At 54.0% G+C, this 24,508-nt stretch overlaps 1 protein-coding gene across 9 annotated transcripts in view; it reads right to left on the bottom strand.

Moving 5' to 3' along the window:
* Positions 1 to 23,480, bottom strand: part of SLC25A37 (solute carrier family 25 member 37) — a 37,191-nt gene extending 13,711 nt beyond the window's left edge. The window contains exon 1 of one of the 9 annotated variants that reach the window (XM_008519812.2): positions 23,042 to 23,480. In XM_008519812.2, coding sequence (XP_008518034.1) covers positions 23,042 to 23,251 — 210 coding nt within the window. In that variant the 5' untranslated portion in view covers positions 23,252 to 23,480. Of the gene's footprint in view, positions 1 to 9,909; positions 10,008 to 11,135; positions 11,287 to 15,727; positions 15,749 to 21,434; positions 22,682 to 23,041 lie in introns of those variants that run through there. The other 8 variants (XM_070606903.1, XM_070606892.1, XM_070606925.1 and 5 more) reach the window with 8 other exon arrangements.
* Positions 23,481 to 24,508: the final 1,028 nt, after the last annotated feature.

Raw genomic sequence — 24,508 nt, 5'->3', positions numbered from 1 at the left:
GTTTGGAATTTACAGTGAAGCGTTTTCCGTGGTTACATACTGCACATGACGATGGCAGCTACAAAGACCGATGGCATCTCCTGCATGTGGGAGAAGGCGGCAGGCCCACATGACAGAAGCCGTCCCGACCAGGTCTCCTGACAGGCTGGCCCCTCTCTCTGAAGCTGTGGCCACTTGCAAGGCCACTACAACACCACATGCCACTGAGGTCTCCCTCCCCACCCGTGGGCAGCAGCTCACCGCCTTGCCTATGGCTCAAAGGACGTCATCCCACATTCCTTTATCCTAGGAGCCAAATCTGATCACTCCTCCCCTTCTCTAGAAAATTCTCCAGCAGAGGGAGAGAGGGACGCAAGAATCTGTGCCTGGCTCAGCCCCAATGTACCCAGGACACACTCAGAACACCCAGTTTGCGGCCCAACCAAAAATTATTTCTGTTCCACAAGTGGGCAAATTCCCAAGAGTCCAGGTAACAGGGCTGGGATTTCATGCGTGGGACTGAAGACCTCACCAGGAGACACAGAGAGCGGCAGAAGCCTGGGCTGGAGGGAGCCTGAACCACCCATCATTCCTACCCACCCTGCCTGGAGGAAGTGAGACGAGCAAGGGGCTGGGGTCCTCTGTTCTAGTCCCACGTCTGCATTAAGGGCTGTGTGGCATTAGGCAAGTCAACTTACTTCTCTAAGCCCCAAAGCCTCTATTCACAAAACAATTAATTAAAACAGTAATATTAGTAACCAATTATCCCCATTTTACAAATGAAGAAACTGAGGCACAGAGAGGCTAAACAACTTGCCCCAAGGTCACAGAGTACAGGCGGTCTGGCTCCAGAGCCCAGGCCGGTATAACCACAAGGCTACACAGCGTCTCACAAAAAGGCGACCGGAAAGGACGGGAGGTGATTCCTAACTTGCCTCCCGTCTCTGATGTGCTATGCTTCTTGACCACGCTAAGTCACGTGTGCACCACCCCCTAGGTGCCTCGCCTCTTTGAAGAGGGAGTGGCCCTGACCACGTCAAAGTCACCTAAGTCCTCGCTGGCTCAGGCGCGCAGCTCCCGAGGGCTCTGCCTCCATCCTGCCTGCAGGCGGGCACTTTCAGCCAGTCACGAGGTCAGCCTCATGGGGGTCACACAGCCTCAGGGTTTCCCAATCCTGGCCATCAGCCTGGCCACTGGTCCCAGACGGAACTGGGAACAGTGGTTGGTTCGATACGAATCCATTCTTTCCCTCCTTGAAGAGACTGACCCATTCACGCAGCAGCCAGGCCGTGGGCGGGAGCGACATCTGATGGATCAAAGCCTGTCACTCCTTAGGTATCCAAAGGTTCAAGCTGAATATTCCAAGGTCAGGTTGCTTTTAGAAAAAATTTAACTCACTGCTGGTAACCTGGCCTCCCAGGGCCTCCCCTGACTCAGGAGCCTTGTCTATGTCATGGATTTATAAAGACCCCACCTACAAGTAAAGACAAGATGTCAGAGGCAAAACTGGAGAAACACCTCATTCTCAAGCGTCTTCTTTCCTGGCATATAGGTAATCTGACTGAAACATCATAATGCCACATAGGAGAACAAACTTAATACACGAGTCCACACGGAAGCACATGAAGGCACCGCAGAGCACCAGCATACCTGCCGTGTGCAGGAGAGGAACAGAATCCAGGCCCCGACGCACGTTCACAGGTTCTGCTCACGGCAGCTGGCCCCTGCTGTCTGCTCCAGCCCGCAGCTCACTCTCACCTCTTTTGATGGTGGGGCTCCCTGTGGGCTTTGGTTTGATTTCAGAGTTCTGCCACCCAGTCAGCCCTCCCGACTTTGTTTTGCTAATGAGGAGACACTTATGTGACCTGCCCAAGCTCCCAGAGCTGGTCAACCATTGCCCAGGACGGGCCAGTGCTCCGACTCCCAGGCCCCGCTCATCTGACCATCCTTCAACCATATTTTGCTGAAAATCCCTATCACAGAATCTCAAAGGAAACTCATTGAACCACCCACTGATGCTCAGACAGCCCCTGGGGTTTGAGGTTCATCCATTCACTCAACAATTACATACTGGGCTTCTACTCCATGCCAGACGCGGTTATTAGGCGCCAAGGCGCAAAGGTGGCGCCTGTCCTGCCCCAGCTCACGTGGAGATCCGCTCTGTTTCTGAGCTGTGGGCAGTTGGGAAGTGACTGCACTGTGCGGCCCTTTGGTTCCCTCAGCTGAAAAGCCCTGTCTCACAGGCTTCCTGAGCCGAGGTGCCTGTCAGTCACCCAGGACAGCACCGCAGGCGCTCAGTACCTGTTGATCCTCACTGCAGTTACCTTTAGAAGGGCTCAGTAAGCTCCCTAAACCACCACCTGTGTCCATACAAACGGCTCCGAGACCTCCTGAAAAACCACCGCCAAAGCTAGCTTCATCGCACCCAGGGCTGTTTGGCACCCAGGGTCTCATTCTGGGTTTGAAGTGAATTGTGACACTACAGAATAGGGTGGGTCGCAACCACAAGAGGCCCCAGGACCCAGAGGTAACCTACCAGCCGCCGGGCACAGGGGTGGGGGACTCCAGGCCACAGCTCACACGCGCTCATGAGAAAGGACAGGAATGAAACCTCACCCCAATGCCCTCTGGCCAGAAAGAGGCTCAACAACGTGAGGGGCCCTTCCAGGTTCCAGGGGGTCCACACCCACAGTGGCCAGCAGAAGAGGCCCCGGGCTCCCCACCCCCGGGGTCTAAACCCCAGCTTCCCTCGGTGAGTTCCTCGATCCCTCCACGTCCACGTGTAATAGGGTTGTGGTAGCACCTACCTCCTAAAGCCTCTGCAAGGATTAAAGGAAAGAGGAAGGGCAAGACCCTGGGGGGGTCTGGTGTACAGCTGCTCGTGCTTTCATTTATGCTTTTTTTGGATAAACAGTGAATTCCTTGGAAGACGTCATTTTTACTCTAATTGCTTCATAAAAGTCACATTCCCTCGGAGGGGGACGCCCCGAGGAGCCGCGCTGGTTGGGCACAAGCCCAGGGGCAACCACTGCCCACTGAGCCCGATGGCCTGCAGCACTGTCGGCCCTCCTAACAGAAGAGCTGGAGGCCAGGACAGCGAGGGGACTCTGTCCCTCCTCCCCCAACTTCCACATTCACCTTTCTTGCCTCGCCATTTCTAAATGAATGGGCCCGGCTGCTTACATTAATCCTGATTATGTAACACAGGGAAATTGCACAGGGAGAGGGGTCAGGAAAAATCCCTAGTGTCGGTTTACATGGGCGCAAAGCGTCCCACAGGAAAGTGCCTCCGGAAGCTCACTCATGGCCGGGCTGCTCAGGGCCACGGGCAGCTCTGGAGACCTTGAACTGGTGCTGAAGTCCGGGCCGGGCCAGGCAGGGGCCTTAAGCACCAAGGTCCCCTGACACTGCTGCCGGGCACCCATTCCTGCGAGGTCACCACGAGGTGGAAAAGGCCCTCCCGGCTGCTGAAGGGTCTCGCTACCCTCTGAACCGTCGGGAGATCGACAGATGGGGCCCAGTGGAGCTGCAGGACCGGGCACGGGGAGCCCTTTGTGGGTCCTGCAGCCCCCATGCTCCAGTCACCCTGCAGGCCTTGGCTCCCCACCTGCGGGTGTGGGCAGGTTCTCAGCTCCCTCAGATTCTGGGGGCTAAGTCCATGTGGCACTGTGGGGCACCGATGTTTCCCACTTTCCCAAATAGGGCGGTCCCCCAAGATGTGCACCTAAACGTGAGTGTGACAGGCAGAGAGAGTCCTGTCCCAAGAGTCAGAAACCTAAACTCCCGTGCAGCTCTGCCACCGACCAAGGCCCTAAGGAACTCCAAGCAACCGCTTCACCTGGCTGGGCAGTGACACGAACGGTGGAAGGCCTGCCAGCAGGGAAACCCGGGGGGGGGGGCACAGAATTCTTCTGTTTTGTTTACTGATCTACTACAATTGCAAATATTTGTGGAATGAGTAAGTAAGGGTAATAGATTGTCTCTAAGGAGGTGCTTTTTGGTCTCTAACACTCTAAATCTATGAAACCTGTAAAGAGTCCTTTGAAAAACAAATGTGTGTGGGTGAGTTTTATTTGAGGTGAGGTAAATCCACATTACTAGACATCAAGCCTACTTGCAGCTTAAAAACGCCTGTATAAGAAAAAAGGACTCCAGGAGAAATTGGAGCCCTGTGCACCGCTGACAAGAGTGTAAAATGGTGCCGCACCCACAGAAAACAGTATGGAAGTTCCTAAAAGAATTAAAAATAGAATTACCATATGATCCAGCAATCCCACTGCTGGGTTTACATGCAAAGAATTGAAAGTAGGGTCCCAAAGAGATATCTGCACGGCCATGTGCATGGCAGCGTTATTCACAATGGCCAAAAGGTGGAAGCAACCCAATGTCCACCGATGGATAAACGGATAAACAAAATGTGGTATATCCATACAACGGACTATTATTCAGCCTTAAAAAAAGGAAGGAAATTCTGACATATTCCATAACATGGATGGACCTCGAGGACATACGCAATAAGGCAGTCACAAACAGACAATACTGTAGGATTCCCCTCATGTGAGGTACCTAGAAGAGTCAAGTCCACAGAGACAGAAAGTGGAATGTTGGTGGTGGGGGCTGGGGGAGGGGAGAATGGCAGTTGTTTAATGGGAATAGAAGTTCAGTTTGAGAAGATGAAAAAAGTTCTGGAGATCGGTTGCATGACAATGTAAACATCCTTAACACTACTGAGCTGTACACATTAAAAAGGTTAAGACGGCAAGTTTTATGTTACGTATATTTTACAAGTAAAAGAAAGTCCTAAATCTAATCAACAGCTTGCTCCGCATGCATTTCATAGTCTGAAAACCTGTCACAATCAAATAATTGCCTGAGATTTCCTTTAACACCTGAGATAGCAGTTTTTTGTTTGTCTGTTTTTGGAGAAGGCAGCCAGGGGTCTCGAATGCACAGCATAATCCCCTGGACACAGCAACATCCCTGGCTCAGAGCCTGCCTTGGAAGGAAGCACCCTGGAAGGAAGGTCAGCCCCGGCGCTCGTGGATGGAAGGCAAAGGAAGGCAGAAATGCTTAAGATGCAGAGTCTGAATCCTCATCCTTTCCCCCATGCTGGCCCGTGGCGCCAACGGGGCAGCGCTTCCCTTTCCAGGACACGCTGGCCTGGGCCACCCCAAAAGATACTGCACCGCCACTGCTCGGGGCTGGAGGTAGCTGCCGAAAACCAGCCAAATATTCGTCTGAGAGAGACCAGGTGACGATGCCAGGAGCTCCAAGGCGCTGCCCTTGCCATCAGGGCCAGGGAGTGGGGGGGCCCAGCACTGCTGGTGACAGCTCTCCTGGGATCCACCCTGGACAGGCCCAGGGAGCCGGGCACCTCAGAAGCCCTGTGCACAGTTCTCAAGTCAAGTGTGGTCCTGCCAGCTTCTGCAAGAGCAGCTTCCACGCCCTTCACAGAGGCCACACCTTCTAAAGCACACCGGCTATTAGCCTATTATCCACAGGAAAAAAAGACCTTCCAAAGCACCCTGTCGCCAGCCTTCTGTTGCTCATTCCTCTACTTGTAATTATATCAGGTGATATGTCTGCACGCCTGTCTCCCATCAAAGTCACAGAGGAACACCAGGGAGGCACAGCCTCACCCTTCTGTGATCTCAGCACCCAGCACGGTGCTTTCACTAAAACAGACACTCGGTGACCGACTGTCTGTCGAGGACTCAGAGACACACCAAATTTCCCCCTAGGCACACACACAGCAGGCGCTTTAAGCCCCACATGCCCTCTCTGCTGCCTATGGATGGATCTGTGTCCCACAGCATGATGCACCTCACCATTCTCTGGGGGCTGCCACATAGGTAACAGCCGAGGGTACAAGCCCCACCAGAGCAGGCTCCAGTTCAGGGGACGCTAGAGGTCTAAGCAGATGTCCAGGGTAAATTTCTGGGATGTTACGGAAGCCCGATGTCCCACAAACGCCACTATCAAATTATCTCCATAATGCTGGATGATCTATGTGTACATGGGGCCAGGTCACAGCTGGAGGGGACATTCTCTGGCTGTCTTCACACACCTTCACAGCAAACAATAACAGAGAAAGATGACAAAGTACCAGCAACACCAGGCTAGATGTTCTAAGGGCCTTGGGGGAAAGACCCCACGGGAAACATCCTGGAGACACCTTTCAGCCTCCAGAATCCATTCACACGTAGAAATGTTTGCATGTACAAACTATACCATAAGCTTTTAGGGGAGTCATTTTTCAGTTTTACTGGATGCCTAAGAGAATGGCAGGAACCTTCAATCATGGGTAAGTCTTCCTGGGCCTAAAACCCGCATCCTGGAAACAGTGAGCTCAGGGGTCTGATTTAAACTGTCATCTGATGAGCAGGGTTTCCAGAAGCGAGGGAAGGAGATTGGTGCCAGGGATGCAAGTGAGTGGCCAGACTGCGGTAGCCTCAAGTTGGTAAAACAAGAGGGTTGTACCAAAACATCCTGCCTCCTACACGGATGTCACTGCACCGCCGGGGGGCTGGGTTGGGCAGAGCAGGCAAAGAGCCGCTGCCTTCAAGGAGTTTAGAGTCTAGTATGGGAGAGAAAGAGTAAACCAAAAGTCACACAAAGAAACAATTACAGACTCTACAGGCCACGAAGCAGAGTAAAGGGTGAAAGTGCTACAAGAGCAAAGGCAAGGGACCTGATTTATATTTGAGGAGGGGTCCTGCAAGCAACTGTGAAGCGGAGACCCGAAGGTTGGGGGCGCCAGGGAAGTGAAGCATAGCAGAAAGGGCTGCCTGGGGGCGCAGGGAGGTGGAGCACAGGAGCGGAGGGCTGCCTGGGGGCGCAGGGAGGTGGAGCACAGGAGCGGAGGGCTGCCTGGGGGCGCAGGGAGGTGGAACATAGGAGCGGAGGGCTGCCTGGGGGCGCAGGGAGGTGGAACATAGGAGCGGAGGGCTGCCTGGGGGCGCAGGGAGGTGGAGCATAAGAGCGGAGGGCTGCCTGGGGGCACAGGGAGGTGGAGCATAGGAGTGGAGGGCTGCCTGGGGGCGCAGGGAGGGGCAGGTGGGATGTGGACCAAGGCCCTGAGAAGGGTCATGTCACTGGCAGCCTCTTGAGCACAAGGAGATGAGTCTGGAAAGAGGTGAAAGGACACAGAGCCCGTGCTGAGCCCTGGAAACCGTGGCCCAGGAGCGTCGTTTTTATCCTTCATGCTGTGTTTCATGCTGCTTAGTCCTGACCTCCTGCCTTGGATTTGTGAACAAAGGAGAAGAATCGGGCATGGGAAGTGAGGTGAATGAATGGAGGAAGAGAATCTTTCTCACTGTGAAATCTAAAGGGAGTGCAGACCATGGGGAGTCATGGTGTCCTGCCACCATGAGCCTCCCAAAGTGAGGAGCAGCTCCCCTCACCCCAGCATGCCCACCAATGCTCCCCAAAACGCTCTGGCCATCTGGGCTAACCCAATCTGTGCTGCTGGCAACGCAGGGTGACCCTGGCCACGTGGGCTGACCCCTGGATGACTCAGCTTCCTGGTAGTGAACTTGTCAAAGGTCCCTGGCAGGAAGGAGTCAGAGAGCTATAAACAGGGCCTTGCAGAAGCATCTGCTACACGTCTCCCCTTGATTCCAGGGCCGGGGGGGCTGTGGCCATTCTGCATTTCTGGAATTGCCTGAATGAGCAGTCTGCAGTCTTTAAGTGTTGTGGTTGGAGGTTTCAAGTAAATTAAACAAACTATGATTTCTAGGCAGGCACTTGGGATACAGGAGCCCCAAACAGCATATCAGGGGTTGCTCCTCTCCCTGCTCCTTAGCCCCCCGGGTACAACTCCAGGGCGGGGGTCTTCCCAGCTTCCTCCTCAAGGCAGAAGAGCTCGTCAGTCTATACTTCACATTCAATGTCAAAGAGGGTGCCCAAGAGTTAGACTGCCCCCCAGACAGAAGGAGCAGAAATGTTAGAACTGGAAGCCTCCTAAGAGACCATTTCGTTTTAACTCCGTCTTGCCATTTTACAGTCGAAAAAACCAAACCTCAGATCTGTAAATTGTTTTCCCAGGGCCACTCAGTCAGTGGGCCTCTGGTCACCTGAGCGAAGTACAATTCATCCTAAAACGCAAATACAAACATTACACATGCACACACTCAGAAAGATTCCACTTTTGCCCGATTCTCCATGTCTCGCTCCCTGCCCTCCTCACTCAAGAATGCCCTGAGTGGCCTGTCCTGGGCTGACAAAGCTCCCCTGTGCCTTAAACTCAGCTTGACAGAGATCAGAAATCTGTTTTCAATTTAAAGCAGCTTCTGGTAGAAGTCCAGCTTCGTAGTAACTTTCGGTTTTTAGGGTCTGAAAGAATTTCAGAAACTTTCTTATGATTGGAATATCAGAAAATACAAAAGACCCTTGAAAGAGACTCTCAAGGGAAGTTTAAAACGAGAACTCTTTTTTTCCTTACTGAGGTCACCTCGGTTTATACTACTATATAAATTTCAGGTGTACATCATTATATTTCCACATCTGGACAGACTCCATTGTGTTCACCACCAAAAGTCTAGTTTCCATCCGTCACCGTACATGTGTCCTTTTCCCCCTTTCCTGCTCCTCCCGCCCCTCTGACCTCTAGTACCCACCCATCTGTTCTCTGTATCTATGCTGAAGCGAGAATTCTCCATCCAAGGTCAGGGCAAGCAGCATCAGCTGCTCACTCTCGGAAGTCCGCGGAGGGAACGGCGCCAACCCCAAGGATGAAGGGACCTGCTGCCGTCAGAAAAATCACCGAGAGGGGCCCCTCGTGACAGACCAGTTTCAACTCCTTCTGAAAGTTGAAAGAGTTTTTTGGAAGCCAAGAGTCATTTCAACTTGTCAATTTTTCCTTGTTATGTTGTTTTTACAATGGAAAGTCATTTCTGAAGCTGATACTCTTGACACTCTAAGGGCTAATTATACATCATCAGTAATTTTCTAAGCAAGTTCATTGAGCTCTTCACCTCCCCGGCCTGCATAAATACATGGACGTTAATTCGGGGATGGTCTGAGAAGCCAGGATTCAAGGGGAAAAAAAATTGCAAACACAATTACACTCTAAGAGAGCTCTCTAGTCTCACTCACACTTTAGGTTTTTAACTCTCTTGATGACAACCCCTCTCCCCGGACAGGGCATTCTCCACAGTGTTAACTTCAACCAGATCAAATGTCTGCTTCTATCCCCACTGTTTTTTCTGGGTAACAGCTCAGCATTGTCTAGTGACATTGAAAAAGGCCCACACATGTCCTCCTTCAAAACACCCAGCAAACAGATTTAGTAACAAAGACCTCCTGTGCCAGGGGATCCACAGACACAGAAACAGAGGGCTGGCCTTGGGCTTGGCCAGTTCTTGCCCACGTCACTAGATTGGCCTTTTGGAGAGAGAAATCTCAGTTTCCAGAAGCTTCGAGATCCAGGAGCTTCTGTCTAAACCCTGGACTAATACAGACGCCGGGAGAAAACCCCTCCAGAGCCCAGTTTCAGGCCCTTTGTCAAAATCAGCAGGTGGCTGACGGCCAAGCGCCAGAAACTGAGCCCTCTGCTCTACAGGGGATCCTGAGGAGAGGGAGAGGCTGAGGGAAGAGAGGACAGGAAACGTGCTCAGCTACACAGCTGCCTTTAACAAGAGACAAGGAATGACACACGAATCTGATGTCAAGAACAGGTCCCAGTTCTACGGGGCTCGAGAGAGATCTCTGTCCTTCTGAAAGCACAGTGGTCACCTATACTGTTTGTCAAGTCCCTCTCGTCACCCTACAAACTGCGACCTGGGCCAGTAAAGGTCACTCAGGCAAACCCTAAACCTCCACAATCACATGACTGTATTTAATTTTTAGCCAGTTATCTGGCCGCTGCTCCAGCTGGCACTTGCCACTAATGCCATCCATTAATTATAAACCAATTATGAGCAGAAATACCTCTGATATGACAGCTCTCCTCCCTTCCTCTTCATTCCCGCCCTCCTCCGGTCCTGAGCTCTGCAGTGCAAGCTCCCACCCAGGGAGGAGGCTGGGCTTCCCTGCAAGCCACCAGGCAGTCGCTTGGTGGCCAAATAGGGAATTAAAATTTCAGAACAGTGGGGAGAAGAAGAAGAAGAAATTTCAGAACACGGGGGTAGGTCCCACCTGGAGGCCCCGGTGGGGTGACCCCAAACCACAGAAACTTTCTCAGCTGATACCACGGTCAGAAGGCTCAGAGCACAACCCCAAAATTAGTGTGTCAGGAGTGCAGATGTCCTGAGACTCACCAGGCACCTCAGGGACCAGCTCATGACATTCTAGGGGATGGAGAGAATCCCATGGCTTTGTTCTAACATCTAGGTCTCCTTCGGTCTAGACAGGGATATTGAGATACGATTTCCTCAAGGGGCCCTTCCCTGACCCCACCCGATGAGAGCCCTGAGGATAGGCACGCCACCCCTCCACCAATGAAGGATTCATCGATAAGTCTGTGCTCCCTGCCAACAGGGACCTCCGGGGAGAGACCTCAGAGGTGTCCAGTCTCCCAGCTCTCTGGTGCCCAGCATGCATGGTCACACCCCATATGCCCCATTCCTTAATTAATTTAGCCATTCAGTGAAGTCCAGGGGATGAAGTTGCATTTTCACAAATGCCTTTCAACACTTCCTTGGAAGAGACATTTCGATGAACCAGGCTGACACAAGGCAACACTTAGCAAAGCAGTCATGGACACAGTGACTAAGGAAAGAGACCGTCTTGGTTCTTCAGTTCAAGACACACCCTGCCTTCACCTCTTCCACCCTCGCACATGCGCATACACACACCAGCATGTTCTTTCCTTGGGAAAGGCTTCCACGACTCTCTGATCTGACTTCTTGGATCTTATCATCAGCCAACCACCCTATTCCTTTATCCAGGCTCAAGGCAGCCCCAGGACACTGTGGGACATCCTCTATCCCAGGGGAGTAGAGCACAGCGAGTCAGAGGCAGTGCCCAGCATGTTCCGGTCCCCAGCAGGCCTGGCTGGAAGCTTGCTGCAGCTGCCGGCACCCACCCTGCACGTCTACCACCAGGCCCGGGGCAAGGCGAGGCGGCAGCAAAACCCTCAATGTGGGCAGCGGGAGGGAAGGAGGACCCGGGAACCTAGACAAAGGCATCTGGGTCCTACCTCCTTCCTCACTTACTTTTCTACGTCAGCGGTCATGAGCACACAAGGCCGCCAGAGCCAGGAGGGACAGGGGAAAGAGCAGTGCAGACCCACATGGACACGCTCAGGACAGGAGCCGCTGGCCTCATCCCCAGCCGCATGACTGGCACTCAAGGGGGCAGACTCACTGAGAAGTAAAAGTGAGCAGGTGAAATGATAACCCTCCAGAGACCAAGGTGCCCTTACCCACCCTGGGGACATGCTACCCCCCAAAGGGGGCCGGCCCTTCACTAGCCTCCATCACAGTAGCTGTGCACAGCTCCGCTCATCGCTGGTCCTACAGTACCAAGTGTAAACGGATTTCTGAGCATGCTCAGGGTACAATGGCTCTTCCTCATTACCCAGGCAAAGAGGTGGCGGCAGACGGCCACCTTGGTCTTTACTCAACAGATGGGAGATGCTGTGTAAGGAGAGAGGTTAAGTGGCCGAGGCCATGCAGCCACAGCAATCCTACAGTCACTGGAACAGGAGCCTCTATTTTCCATTCCAAGGCGCTAACCTTATCCCTTTAACAGGATCCCAGTTTGATAACAAATACCATGACCTGGCATCTGCAGAGAGCGCCATACTTTTTAAACAGTATACAGGTTGGTTGACTGCAAACCTGGCTGTATTTTCTTACTAGATGCAATAAGCAGACCTGAAAGGGAGGCAAGACAGGTACTGTCACCCCTCCCCGTTGGAGACGAGACACCACAGCCCCAGCAGATGGAGGAACCACGATGCAGAGCTCTTCTCAACGGCCACTTCTCTGCTGTGGTCTGGAGGGGGATCTTCAGGCCAGTCCAGACTCAGATCGCGACACTGAGCCCAACTCCAACTCCCTGCTGAAATGAAAAGGTGCCACAGCAGCTACAATTTGCTCCAGAGAGAAAAGACAGAGCCAAAAATACCCTATGGCAAGAACCGTTTGTTAGCATCCCCTTGCCCTCCATACTGGAGTATTTGACCAGGAAACTCCTACCTATATGTTAAAGCCCTGCATTCTGTGCCACACTTTGATTTCCGGACGGCACTCCCTCAACTCCAGTTACCTCCTCCAAAAAATGCAGTGGGGGCCCCATCACCTGCTCTCTCAGGACCCAGTTCAAGGGCTCTGCCGTCCTGAACATCCGAGTCTGCAGCCAGCACCTCACCCACTTGCTCCCGCCTGATTCCCCTCCTTGACTCTCCTCCTTCAGCACTGGTGTAGCAGCAAGAGGCCCAAGCTCCAGGTCATGTTATTTTTCTGAAGCTCAGTTTTCTCATCTATGAAATGAGAAACAGCACACGCCTTCTCCCACCTTCAAAGGAGAGCTAAGAGGATCAAATGACAGACTAGAGGTGGAAACAATATAAAAATATTGCAATATACAGTTCCAACAGCAACACAGCGCAACCAGGCATTCAAGTAACAACCCTTTCAGAAATGATAAGAGGAGCTACTATTAACTGAATGTTTACCATGAATCTGACACCATTTTTTAACACTTCAGGTGTATCACAATTAACTCTCAGAGCAACCCTCTGAGGTGGGTCCTGTTCTTACCCCCGTTTTACAGATGAGAAGAATAAGGCCCAGAGAGGTTTCAGTAACTTGACCAGGCAGCCCCGAAGCCCGTGCCGTTGACTGAACCGTCTAGCACATTGCCTCTGACACAATCCGTCATTAGCTGGGCACGTCAAGGTTTTCAAAAGCCACCCACAAACGTGGTCCCACCTGAGCTTCTCAACAGCCCCATCCAATAGGTAAGCCGATGCTATTAGTCTAGGAGACAATATTAGTCTGTTAGACAAGGAGACACTAGCCCAGAGAAACAACTCGCCCAAGATTTCAACGCTGGTTAATGGGAAGACCAGGATTTAAATTCATGGGGCCTCCCTCCCTCCCACCCCACCCATTCTGTGCCCTCCCTAAGGACCTCAGCACCAGTACAAATCTGACACACACACCCCTCCCCAGCCCCTGCCCACAGCAGCATCTCAAACGTAGCCTTTATGGCCGTGCCAGGAGCAAAAGCTGTTGGTACAATGAAAGATCAGGCCAGGGGCTTTTGCCAGGAGGCCTCAGGGTACCACAGCTTTCTGAGTCTCTCACTGGATGTGTCCAGTGGACCCAGAGACTGGTGGACCCAGGGGCGGTGCACTTGGTGACACGAAGCTGCAGCCCCTCAACTTGACCCACAATGGCCAGACGTTTCCTAAACCTGTTATGCAACTCTTGCTCCAACCAAGCTGCTGCTGGGGTTTCTCTCTATTTCAACACGTTGTTTTCTCTTCAGAGGGAAAACATGAACGTGAAACCATAACACCTCTTAGTGACCAGACAACGGCCCTTCCCGTTACTGGTAGGGTGGGGGATGTTTTCAAAGGCACCTTCTGTGAGCCAATTTCAGCTTCCAGAATGACTAACCACCTCAGGAGTGAGGAAGAGGGGGCGGGGGTTTGTACAACTGAGGGCCACTGTGTCCTCCAGGAGAGGAGCCAATCCCAGAGGGCCCAGTAAAGGAGCCCAGAGTGATGCTCCCAGCAGCTCCGGACCTTCAACATGGCAGCTTGAGCCTCCAGAGTCCAGACTCCCCGGGCCTGTGTCCACTGGAAAGTAAACATTGAGTTGGGCCACTCTTCCCTTCCAAGGGAGCCAGGCCTGGTGCCCAAGCTCAGGGTCTATTTATAGGGCATCTGCCCTGGGGACAGGGGCCAGGACTTATTTTTGTTGCCCAGCGTCTAGCACAGAGCCTGGCAGGGCAGGCACTCAGGAAGCGTGGAATGAATGAGGTGGGTGGCCAGACGGGTTAACAGCCTCGTCAGGGTATAACTGTGGCCTGCAGGTTCCACCGCATAAAAAGGACAAACAAAAGGACTGAGAATGGCTTTTTGTAGCCAAGATACATTATGGATTTAAAATCAATGCAAAACAAAATAAAAACTAACATTTGTTTAATAGCAGGTTTTAAAGCACTTTTTTTGCACACCTCTTTTTGCTGAGGAAGATTGGCCCTGAGGTAACTAACATCCATGCCCATCTTCTTCTATTTTATATGTGGGACGCCTGCCACAGCATGGCTTGATAAGCGGTGCATAGGTCTGCACCCAGGATTCGAACCTGCGAACCCTGGGCCCCTGAAGTGGCATACACAAACCTAACCATTATGGCACCGGGCCAGCCCTGACAGCTCTTTAAAACAACTGTGCCTTTGTTCATTCAACCAACAGTCACAGAATACCTTAACATGCCATGCCTGGTGGACAAGTCAGAGGGGAGAGTCTGGGTCTGTGTGCGAGGTGGTGCCGCTTTACTCTGCAGGCCACGGGGACAGCTAGGGGTATGAGGCGGGAGAGACACCCCGACGAGCCACGGCCACGAGAGCTGCCCCTCAGCCCCGCAGGCTCTGCGGCCTGGTGGAGAACAGGGTAGACTTCCTGTTGCAGGCAGCCCACCTCCCCCCAAAGAGGATCCCAGTTTGATAATAAACACACGATCTGACAGCTGCAGAGAGCTGTATGCTTTTTCAACTGTGTCGCCTGCAAACCCGGCTGCCTTTTCTTCCCAGATGCACTAAGTAGACCTGGAAGGTGGGCCAATGGGCATCGTCGCTCTCCTCTATTTAAGAAGGGAAACCGCAGAGTCGGCCCGGTGGCGCAGCGGTTAAGTTCACACGTTCTGCTTCAGTGGCCCGGGGTTCGCCAGTTTGGATCCCGGGTGTGGACATGGCACCACTTGGCACGCCATACTGTGGTAGGTGTCCCACATATAAAGTAGAGGAAGATGGGCATGGATGTTAGCTCAGGGCCAGTCTTCCTCAGCAAAAAGAGGAGGATTGGCAGATGTTAGTTCAGGGCTAATCCTCCTCAAAAAAAACAAAGAAAGAAAAAGAAAACTATGAAAAAAAAAAAACGAAGAAGAGAAACTGCAGGCAGCCAGGAGGCTGGAGGGTGCTGCAGGGGGTGCGAGCGGGGCCAGCTACACAACATTTGCGGTAACTCACTCAACAAATACTTAACTGAGCACATGTACCCGCCAGGGAGGGTTTCTGAAAATGGCTACCCAACAGAGACCAAAAGAGCAAAACATTCCTGCCCACTGGGAGGTTACAATTGAATGAGTGGAGATGGACCATCAACAACATAAATAATATAAACAAAATATACACACAATATACAAGTAAATGGAATTACGTGTTAGAAGGTAACAACGCTGTGGAGAAAAACAAATCAGGGCTGGCAACAGGGAAGCAGGGTACTCAACTGTGACTCGGTGGTCAGGGGAGCAGCCATGAAGAGGGGTCAGAAGAGGGCCCTGAGTCAAGGCGGCAGCAGTGGGAGGGAGAAGAGAGCAACTTCAAGAGGTGTTACAGATGCAGAAACAGGCGGGGCTTGGAAGCATATGGGGAGGGCCTGAGTGGCCAGGGGTGGGAGAAAAGCTAAGGCCATGACCAAGTTTCTGAGGGAGGGGGCCCAGGCCGAAGGGCATGCCCGAGGGGAGGTCAGGGGTCCACGCTGGACATCCCAGACACCAAGGTAGACAAGTGGATCAGTCTGCAAGGGAACTGGATATCCAGCTCCTGACAGACGGGACCAGACACCCACCTGCCACATGGGAGTCATCAGGACCCAGGCGGAAAGTGCGACGTGCGTCCTGAGGGAAGAAAGAGGGTGGAGGGCAGAATTCTGGGGAAGCCCAGGAGGCTGCCAGAGATCCTAACCAGCAGCCTCCCTGAGGCTCAGCAGAGTGGTGGCAAAAGCCTGAGGCCTGAGGGGTGACAAGGTGAGGAAGTAAAGACCACTGTCAACATGGGTTCCTAACATTTGTCATTTTAAGGAGATAAACCCCTCAGGGTACACGGGTCAAGGTGAGAGGTCTGGGGTTTTTTGTTATTTAAGAGAGGACAAGTTAAGAAGGTATAAACGCTTTTAAGAAGGAACCAATGGGAGGGAAGGCTAAAGATACTGGAACTAGATTAGTCAAGAGAGAGATGACCAAAATAACCACCACCATGACCATTTATTGAGAGCTTATGCACCAGGCCCTGCAGCAATGCCTACTCACTTCCCTCATTTCATTCTTTCAACAACCCTATAAGGTAGATATTAACATGCCCGCTCTGCAGAAAGGAAACTGAGCTTAGAGAGGTCAAGTAATGTGCCCCCAGTGTGGACAGAATTCAACTCCAGGTGTATGTGGGTGATCCCCACACAGCGCCCTTCCCTGCGCCCGCCGGTTCACCTTAGAGGAAGGAAGGACCCTCTTACCTTACGTAGGAGGAGGACAGGGGACGGCACTCGAGTGGAAGGACCGTGGCAGTGAGATGCGTTTGACTAAGCTCCTGGTTTCTCTGTGAAGTAGGAAGCAAGAAGCCACACAAGGCTGAGAGGAGGGGAGGGGTGGAGGTTAAGGAGCAAGAGCGTGGTGGGAAGCAGCCGTGGAGGAGGAGAGCAGCAGTGCGGCTGCCCACTGGGCCGACGGGCTGTCCAGGATCAGGGTTTGGGCAGGCTAGTAACAGAAGAACCAAAGGCAGAGAAACTGAGGGCCCGAGAGTGGCCGCAGTGATGAGCCACCGGGTCCAGGCAAGATGAGGAAGACAGGGACGGGCTGAGAGGGGACGGAAGAGGCAGGAGACCCAGCACAGTGTGACCGTGAGAAAGCTGTGGCCAGGTTATGAGGCGTCCGAGTTTCAGATTTCAGAGGCAGAAAGGTCCTGGGTGAGGACAAGACCCCACGGAGGCAAACGCCATCAACCTGAGGGAGGGACAGAGACGATTCGGATGTTAGTTGGCTGGGGACCGAGAGGGGACATTGTCAGGGTGACGACAGGATTGGTGGTGGAGAAGCAGTCTGTGAGCCAGACACCAAAGCCCGCAGAGAACAAGGGACGGTGACCGCGATCGTGTCAGTGAAGAGACAGGAGCAGGAGGGCTGACACCTAGAAAGCACTCACGCCACAGTGGCACTGTTCCACGTGCTCCGAGGACTGAAATCGCACAGCCACTCGGGACAGCAATACCATCTTTTCTCCTTTTTATCCATGGGGAAACTGGGCACAGAGAGGTGAGGAAACTTGCACAAGTCACACCCAGGTGGGAACTGGACCTGTCCACGCAGTATAGCTCAAGGGTCCATGCCATCCTGCTCTCCGCCTCTCAGGTGGAATCTGAGGAGAAGGGATGACAGAGAGAGAACAGCGACTGATGCTGGTGGAAGCGCATGGCGGGAGCCTCGAAGGGGAAGGAGAGGTGGATGAGAGGGCAGTTGAGTCACGGAGAGAGGGCAGCGGCCCCACCCCTACCCCCGGCCCAAAGGTGCCTGGGTTTGAGCTGATGGGAATCATCTTAGCTTGCGGGGCCTCAGGGAAGTGGTGGCCTCAGGAGAAGAGCCGGGTTTCTATCGGGACAGGGAGGTGGAAGGAACATTGGGCGAGGATGGAAGGGAGCTTGTTACCAGGAACTTCCACAGAGTATGACGAAAAAATACGGGGAGAAGGAAACAATAGAAAGTTGGGTCAGGAGAGAGCAAGCAGGAAGAAAATTAGTATCTGCATCTTACAGATAAGGAAATTAGAACTCAGAAGAGCCAAGTGTCCTGCCCAACAGTAAGTCAAAGACTGGGACCTGAATCTCCACAGACAGTCCTCTGGGGTGAGGAAACCCAGCTCCTGGGAGCCCGAGGGACGGTGCACAGTTAGACACAGACAAAGTGATGAGCTGCCTCCCTCCTGGGAAAGCTGTCAGCTGTGGACACTCCCAGGGGAGGCAGGGAGGAGGGCAGGCGGCGAAGGCCGCACCAGGCCCACTGGAAGGAGGGCCCGCACCCCGCCGCGGGGCCGCGCCTCCGCCAGCACCGATGGGCCAGACAGCTCGCCGAAGAGCAAAAGCAAACGGAGAAGAAAATCCTTTGAGAAGGAAAGGTGGGGTACCAAGAGAGAGAAGAAAAGGGCCAGAAGGTTCTGCGGTTCCAGAGAGACCGCCAAAGGCTTCAGCACAGGTCAGTTCGTCCGGTGGTCAGGGAAAGGCAACCCTCCTGAAGTTGGGGCGTCAAGAAGCCAAGCTGAAAAACAGGGACAGTGGGACTCAAGTCCAGACGTTAGTCACTGCTCCAAAGAGCAGGGACAAAAGCCCTCGTGAGTGAGGTGGCCACAGGGAGCTACAACGTGCCCAAGGGAAACCAGTAACACCCTCCCTTCCACGTTGACACCCCCCAGCCCCACGTGACTCCTCTGCGTGGTTTAAACAATGCTGCCAGTTAAATCCCACATTAAGCCCGAAGTGCCTCCCCTCCTGAGGGCCCGAGCCCGCCTTCACTGCCCACTACAGTCCTTGGAGCTCCAGTCTCCCCCTCCCCCATTTCCGGGTAGAGGGGGCCAGCGGCAGGCAGGGAAGTGGCCATGTGGGGGCCAAGTGCTCACTCTGAGGCTGTGTAAGATCCCCGCCCCCACCCCTCCAGCCCGCAGGCCTGCAGGGCGCAGATCCCACCCGCCTGGGCTGTCAGCGGAGGCCTGGGAATTCACCTCACACAGAAGAGGACAGAAGTTCCAGAGGACCCCTCTTTTGACCCCTGCCCCTCCCAAATCCACCTTTTAGAGAAGCACCTCCCCCTGAAGAAGGACAGCAAAGAAGGGAGGGGAGGGATCTGAAGGGGACGAGACGGCAAGGGAGACAGAAAAATCACTATAATTTTGTTGCAGGAACTAGAGCAATTTGGGATTTCACGCCCTTTTGACGCTGAATGGCATCGACTGTACTGTACTTTGTTTCAAGAGCGCTGAAGTGGGTGGGAGGGGACTCTGGCAGCTGCCTTCACCCCCAGAGCACCCTTCCTACCAGTCCGCCTGCACTGCGGGGACCGTGAGGAGCAAACTCAGAAGGTGAGGCGTGCTGGGCCGCCCTGCCACCTGCCTGGCTCACTGCTGCTCAGAGCTCAGCAGGGCCGGCCACCAAAGCCCCACGACCACCTCAAGGCTTCCAAGTGGCTCAGCACCCACCAGCGCCCAGAGAGGGCCAGGCTCAGTTGTCCACAAGAGGTGCCTGCCATCCCTTCCCACTCTGGCCGGGAGGGAGGGCTGCCCCCAGCAAAGTTAAAGGACAGCGTTCCCCACAAGCAAAGAAAGAGAAGGGCTGTGAAAGGGTCAGCGGAAGTTCCCTCGCTTCAAATCTTTCCTGTTTCCTTCTGCTCCTGCTTTCACCGCCACGGGACTCAGCCCGGTCTACCAGTGGTGTGCCTAATCTGGTTGGAATTTCCTCCTCCACCCACCTGGCTTTCTCCCCACAGTCTTGAGCACTCCCGACCAGGGGTTCTCACATCCACCCCCTACGCTGGTCTAGGCGACCACGCCACTTGCCACTTGGAGCAGCAGGAAGAGGCCCACGGAAAGCCTGCTGCACAGGCCCAGTTGGAAAGGAACAAGTATTTGCTACCAAGGGCTCTCTCCCTTGGTACCACCTCGGAGGCTCAGAACTGGTGGAGAAAACATGCAGCCAAGGCTCCCAGTACATGGCCCTTTCCAGATCAGGGAGCACTCACATCCCACCACCGCGGGACTGAGGGAGGAAGACCGGAAGGAGCAGAAGAGCGGCCAAAGGTCTTCAGACACGCATTCAAGAATCGCAGGCTGCTGGCTGCTGGAGCTCGAGAGACATTAGTGATCACTGGGTTCAGCGCTTTGCATACTTTCTTGGCCACAACCCCCAGCCAGAAGTGCATTTACACAGCCAGCCAGGGAACACACATACACATACAACCCAAACAGAAGTTCACGGAGCACTCCTGCTCCTTGCTGCATGCCACGCCTGCTTGTATTTTGTATTGTCACCAATCCGTCTTTTTTAAAACATTGAACGCACTAATGGGTCACAACACACAGTTTGAAAAACGCTGGTCATTAAAGTGACATTGGGGGGTGGGATGGGATTTCCTGGGAAAGCATATTTAATATTATAATTTTAAACTTTAGCAAGGGTAGCTTCCTGCACTTATGACCACAAAACCAAGCAGCTCGTCAGGCTCAGGGCTGAAAGTAAGCAGCGCTGAGCTCCTGGTCCACAACTGTCTAGGATAGAAAAACCGGGAAAAGCAGGCCCACCCAACGCTCTCGTTTAACTGCACAAGATCAAAGTTAAAAATGTGTGCCTTATAAAATCAAAGAAAACTTCTTTTCTCTCAAGATATGATTTACATTTATCTGGCTTCAGTTGTAACAATTATTTGACATTTCACGTAATATAAAAGAGGACAACGGGTGTTCTGTGTTCACAGAAAGGGGGACATGTTAAAAACGGGGAGAAACACTGAACTGGTCCACAGCCCCATCTTACAGTGACACAAGGAAGGCACAGATAGGCGCCTAAGGATGAAGCAAGCTGGGGGCAAGGCTTGAAACCCAACCCAGGGCTCCAGACTCCATTACGCACAATCACTATCATCCAAAATATTTACGAAGAACACAGTGAGGTCTCCCCAAGTGAAGCATTTCCAGCACCGAAGCACAGATGCATCCCTGATATTGGCACAGACAACTGTCTTGATCTGGGCAGACCCTGGGAATCCGCTGCAGCCTCCCTGGGGTCATGCCACAGGGCTCACACCGCTTAACTCTCTCTATGCCTGTTGTCTCAGCTGAAAAGATAAAAAGAATAATCCTTGCTACCCCTTCCACAAAGTAGTAGTGAAAAAGGAGAGATGCTTTAAAACCAAACCTGCGTGCTCAAAAACAGAAGAATCCCTAAGGGTCATTATTTGGGGTCAGAGTTGGAATCCCAGAACCTAGAAGACCTCACTGATCAGCTAAACCAAGCCTTCATCTTACAGTCAGGCCCCACAAGATGAGCGACCTGTCCAGGACAGCCAGACCAGCTCCTCCTACCACACACACCCCGCTAACCTGTCCACAGGTGAGAGCTGCTACGGAGGGTAATACTAAGTACACAGTGACGTCTGCACCAAAACACACCAACGACTCAGGGCGGGGGGGTCAGGAAGAAACTACACAGATTACACAGTTTAAACCTGTGAGACAAATGCATCTTTAGAGTGTCATAGGGAGCTCAAAAGGCATGACTAATTATTTGTAATCCTAAGCATAAGCTAAAATGATGCTCTGAACCAAACTCACAGCAACAAGCCCAGGGCTGGGGAAGTGGTGTACGGTCGTTCCTTGACGGAACATTCGTCTCTGCGACCCAGTGCGTCTGGTGCCTGCTCAAATGACATCTCCCTGATCCTAACTGCCCCACACTCTGGCCAAGGCACCTGAGACGACAGCTTCAAACATGGGGAATTTTATTACATGTGAAGGATTCTTACCTCTACAGATGCCACCTGGTGTGTGTCCAGGGTCTTTCCTGGAGGAGCTTTGAAAACCTAAGACAGGAGATCTCCCCGACGCCCTCTGGAACCCTGGCAGGCAGGGACGGTTCATCTAACTCCGCGCTGGGACACTGGGGAGCCAGAAGGGCTGCTGATGGCTCAGGCCCAGCAGCACGATCAAAGACGGGCTTAGCTTACTGCGAAGGCCCACACTTTCTCTCACGGGACTGGTGCCTGTCCAGCCCTGACTGCCAGCTCTGCTGGAGCTGCCCACGGCAGGGAAACCCTCTGCATCAGACAGTCTGGCCTTCACCCTGCTCCTGCTGGCCAGCATCAGCAACAAGACACAGGTGCTGGTGGAGAGCTCTGGGGGCCCTGCCTAGAGACCCCCAAACCTCCCAAAGCACTAGGGCTGGAGTCAGAGGTGCAGGAGTACCAGCCTGGGCAGGCTAATCAGTTCGCCTCTCTGTGCCTCAGTTTCTTCATCCGTGACTCCCCAGAGTTGCTGTATGAATTAGATGAGTTACGCCTATAAAAGAGCAGTGTGTCAACACCAGTTATTACTTCCCTGAGCCACTCTCTGCTCTGGCCATTCGCTGTCCTGAACAGGCTGACACAGGGCAGCTCAAGCAGAATCCCCTGGCTAAAGCTGCCTCCTTACAGAAGTGCACTCAGAACTCCCTGGGGAAATGCAGGGCAAACTGAGTGTCTACGACACGACCCACGTCAGGGCTGCACAGCACGAGCTCTGCTGCCTGACCGCCTCCCTACAAGGGAAAGAGAAGGCAAATGTCACAGCAGTCTCGCTGCCCCTAGGCTGCCCGAACTCCAGGGCTAGAGGTGCAGAAACCCTGAGAAAAGGTGATCACAGAGCTCGTCACTGAACCGTTACCCCCAAGAGAGCTGCCAAGAGCCAAGAGCACCCCTGCCACTTCCACGCCCCGCAAACACCGGGGGAGCAGAAGCCACACTCCAGGGCCCGAGGGCGCGAGCCGGCCGGGCCACGTTTCTCAGCACGAGCATGGTTAGCGCTTCCCCCGCGGCGAGCTCCCTCGGAAACGGCGCACGTGTGGGCAGCCTCGGCCACCCCCACCGGCCGGCGGACGCCTCTCGCCGCGGCTCGGACACCGGGCGCGCTAGCAGGAGCCGCGACGAACTGGGACCCCAAAACCCTCGGACTGCGAGGGCAGACGTGGTAAGACTGTGCAAAGCTGCACCGATCACCTCCCTCTGGAACCCTGCCGCCGTCACCGAGGCCAGCGGCGCTCGCCACTTCTCCTCCCTGGCCGCAGCGCCGCCAGCAGCCCGGGCCGGGAACTCGGCGGGAGCGGCGGTGCGGAGCGCTGGCTGGAGCACCCTCGTGGGCTCGGGGGACACCCCCAGGGCCCAGGCGCGCAGCGGAAGGAGCGGCGTGGTGCAATCCAGTGGCGCGCGGTAGCTCCGGGAGAGACCCAGGGCGCCGCGCCCCACGCCCGCTGCAGCAGGGAGGAAAGCGTGGTTTCGGGGCGCTGGCCCAGGCTGCTATTGCGCGGGATGCAAACGCACGCACGCGCGCGCGCTCTCCTCTCTGCTCGCTCCGTCCCTAAAGTCTCTTCGTGCCTCACCTTCACTGAGTCTACCGGGTACATAATCGAGTGCTCCAGGATCCCAGCCATCGCTCCGGCTGTCATGTGGGTGGATAAGGAGGCGCTGGTCGGCAGGTTCTCATAGTCCTCCGACCCGGCGTCCTTGCAGCCGCCGCCGCCATCTCGGCTGTCCCCATCCATCCTGCGCCCCACAGCCTGGCTCCCTACGCCGCCGCAGCGTAGCTCCATCCGCCAGCTCCGCGGGGCGCGGGAGCCTGCAGGAGGTGGGCAGGGAGGGGGAGGGGACGAAAAACTTCACTTCTTAAAGTGGGAACCACCTCCCCGGTGCTGCGGCGCCTGACGCCATGGCGGGCTGGGGTGGAGCAGAGGGGCCCGAGACACCAATCACTGGAAAAGAAGAGGCCGGCCGCGGCCGCACCATTGGTGTGCGCGACAGTGGGGACCCGCCTCCCTGTGTGACGTCACGGTCCGGTGCAATTTCCAAGCAACCGGACGGGGGCGAGAGGAGACGTTGGGGTGTCCCGGGAAGTTGTACCACCTTGAGGGTGGTGCTGCCTCGCTTGGGGCAGGCAGGGAAGTGGTCACTGGGGAGGGTCAGTCGGGCAGCAGGGGCGAGATGCTTAGGGCTGGAGGGAGATCAGGAACAGTGGCTCGGGGGAAACCCGCCCCCAGAGGTCAGGGGTTTGCAAACAGTATTGCTCAGCGCTCTTTGGCATTCCTATGGCCTGGAAGAGGGGCAAGATTCTGCGAACGTCATTTATGGAGCAGTTATGGTGCCCGGATGAGGGGGTGGGGGCGCACGTGGCCGGGGGAGTGGAGTTCTAGAATTGAGGACACGGCGCGCGATATCGGTGGTGCATCTCCTTTTGTGCAACACGAGGGCATTACCGTGAAGGGAACAGACTTAAAACTCAAGGTCCTGCACTCGGCTGCTTCGTTGGGGAGAACACCCATTTATTCGAAATTTCTTTCTCTCACTGCGAACGCATAATACAGCTAAATTAGTTCCCCCTCTTGTTCTCACAAGGAGGCCAAATCCACCCTGCCCTGGACTGACCAAGACAGTAAGTAGTAACCAGGATGGAGCCCTTCCAGGTCAGCACCTGCAGCCCTTTCTCCCTGTACTGATATGCCTGGAAGGTCCTTAGAGGCCTGGTCCCACAGTAGGGTGTGAAGTGGCCAGGAGTAAAATCTTGCAGCACTGCATCTGCCTGTTTTAAGATTCTGGTCTCCTAGTTCTTAAGTTCATCCCACGCTGGCTTCTTAAATAAAGTGTAACCCAGGCTGCTTTATTTTAAGCTAGATAATATTGTCTTGCCCCATCTGGGAGAAGTTGGAGGAATCAGAGTAGGGGAGTGACCTGTTTCTGGAAGTCTCCAGGAAAGCATGGCATGTGCACAGCTCAATGTGCATATTCTGGGCCTTAAGACTTGGCTCCAGCTGATCAGCTGCTATTGCAACAGACACTTTATCCAGAGAAGGCTT

Source organism: Equus przewalskii, chromosome 2 (genome assembly GCF_037783145.1).
Source record: "Equus przewalskii isolate Varuska chromosome 2, EquPr2, whole genome shotgun sequence".
In the NCBI taxonomy this organism is placed as follows: domain Eukaryota; kingdom Metazoa; phylum Chordata; class Mammalia; order Perissodactyla; family Equidae; genus Equus; species Equus przewalskii.
Note: the sequence above shows the minus strand (reverse complement) of the source record. Positions and strands in the feature narration are given on the sequence as shown.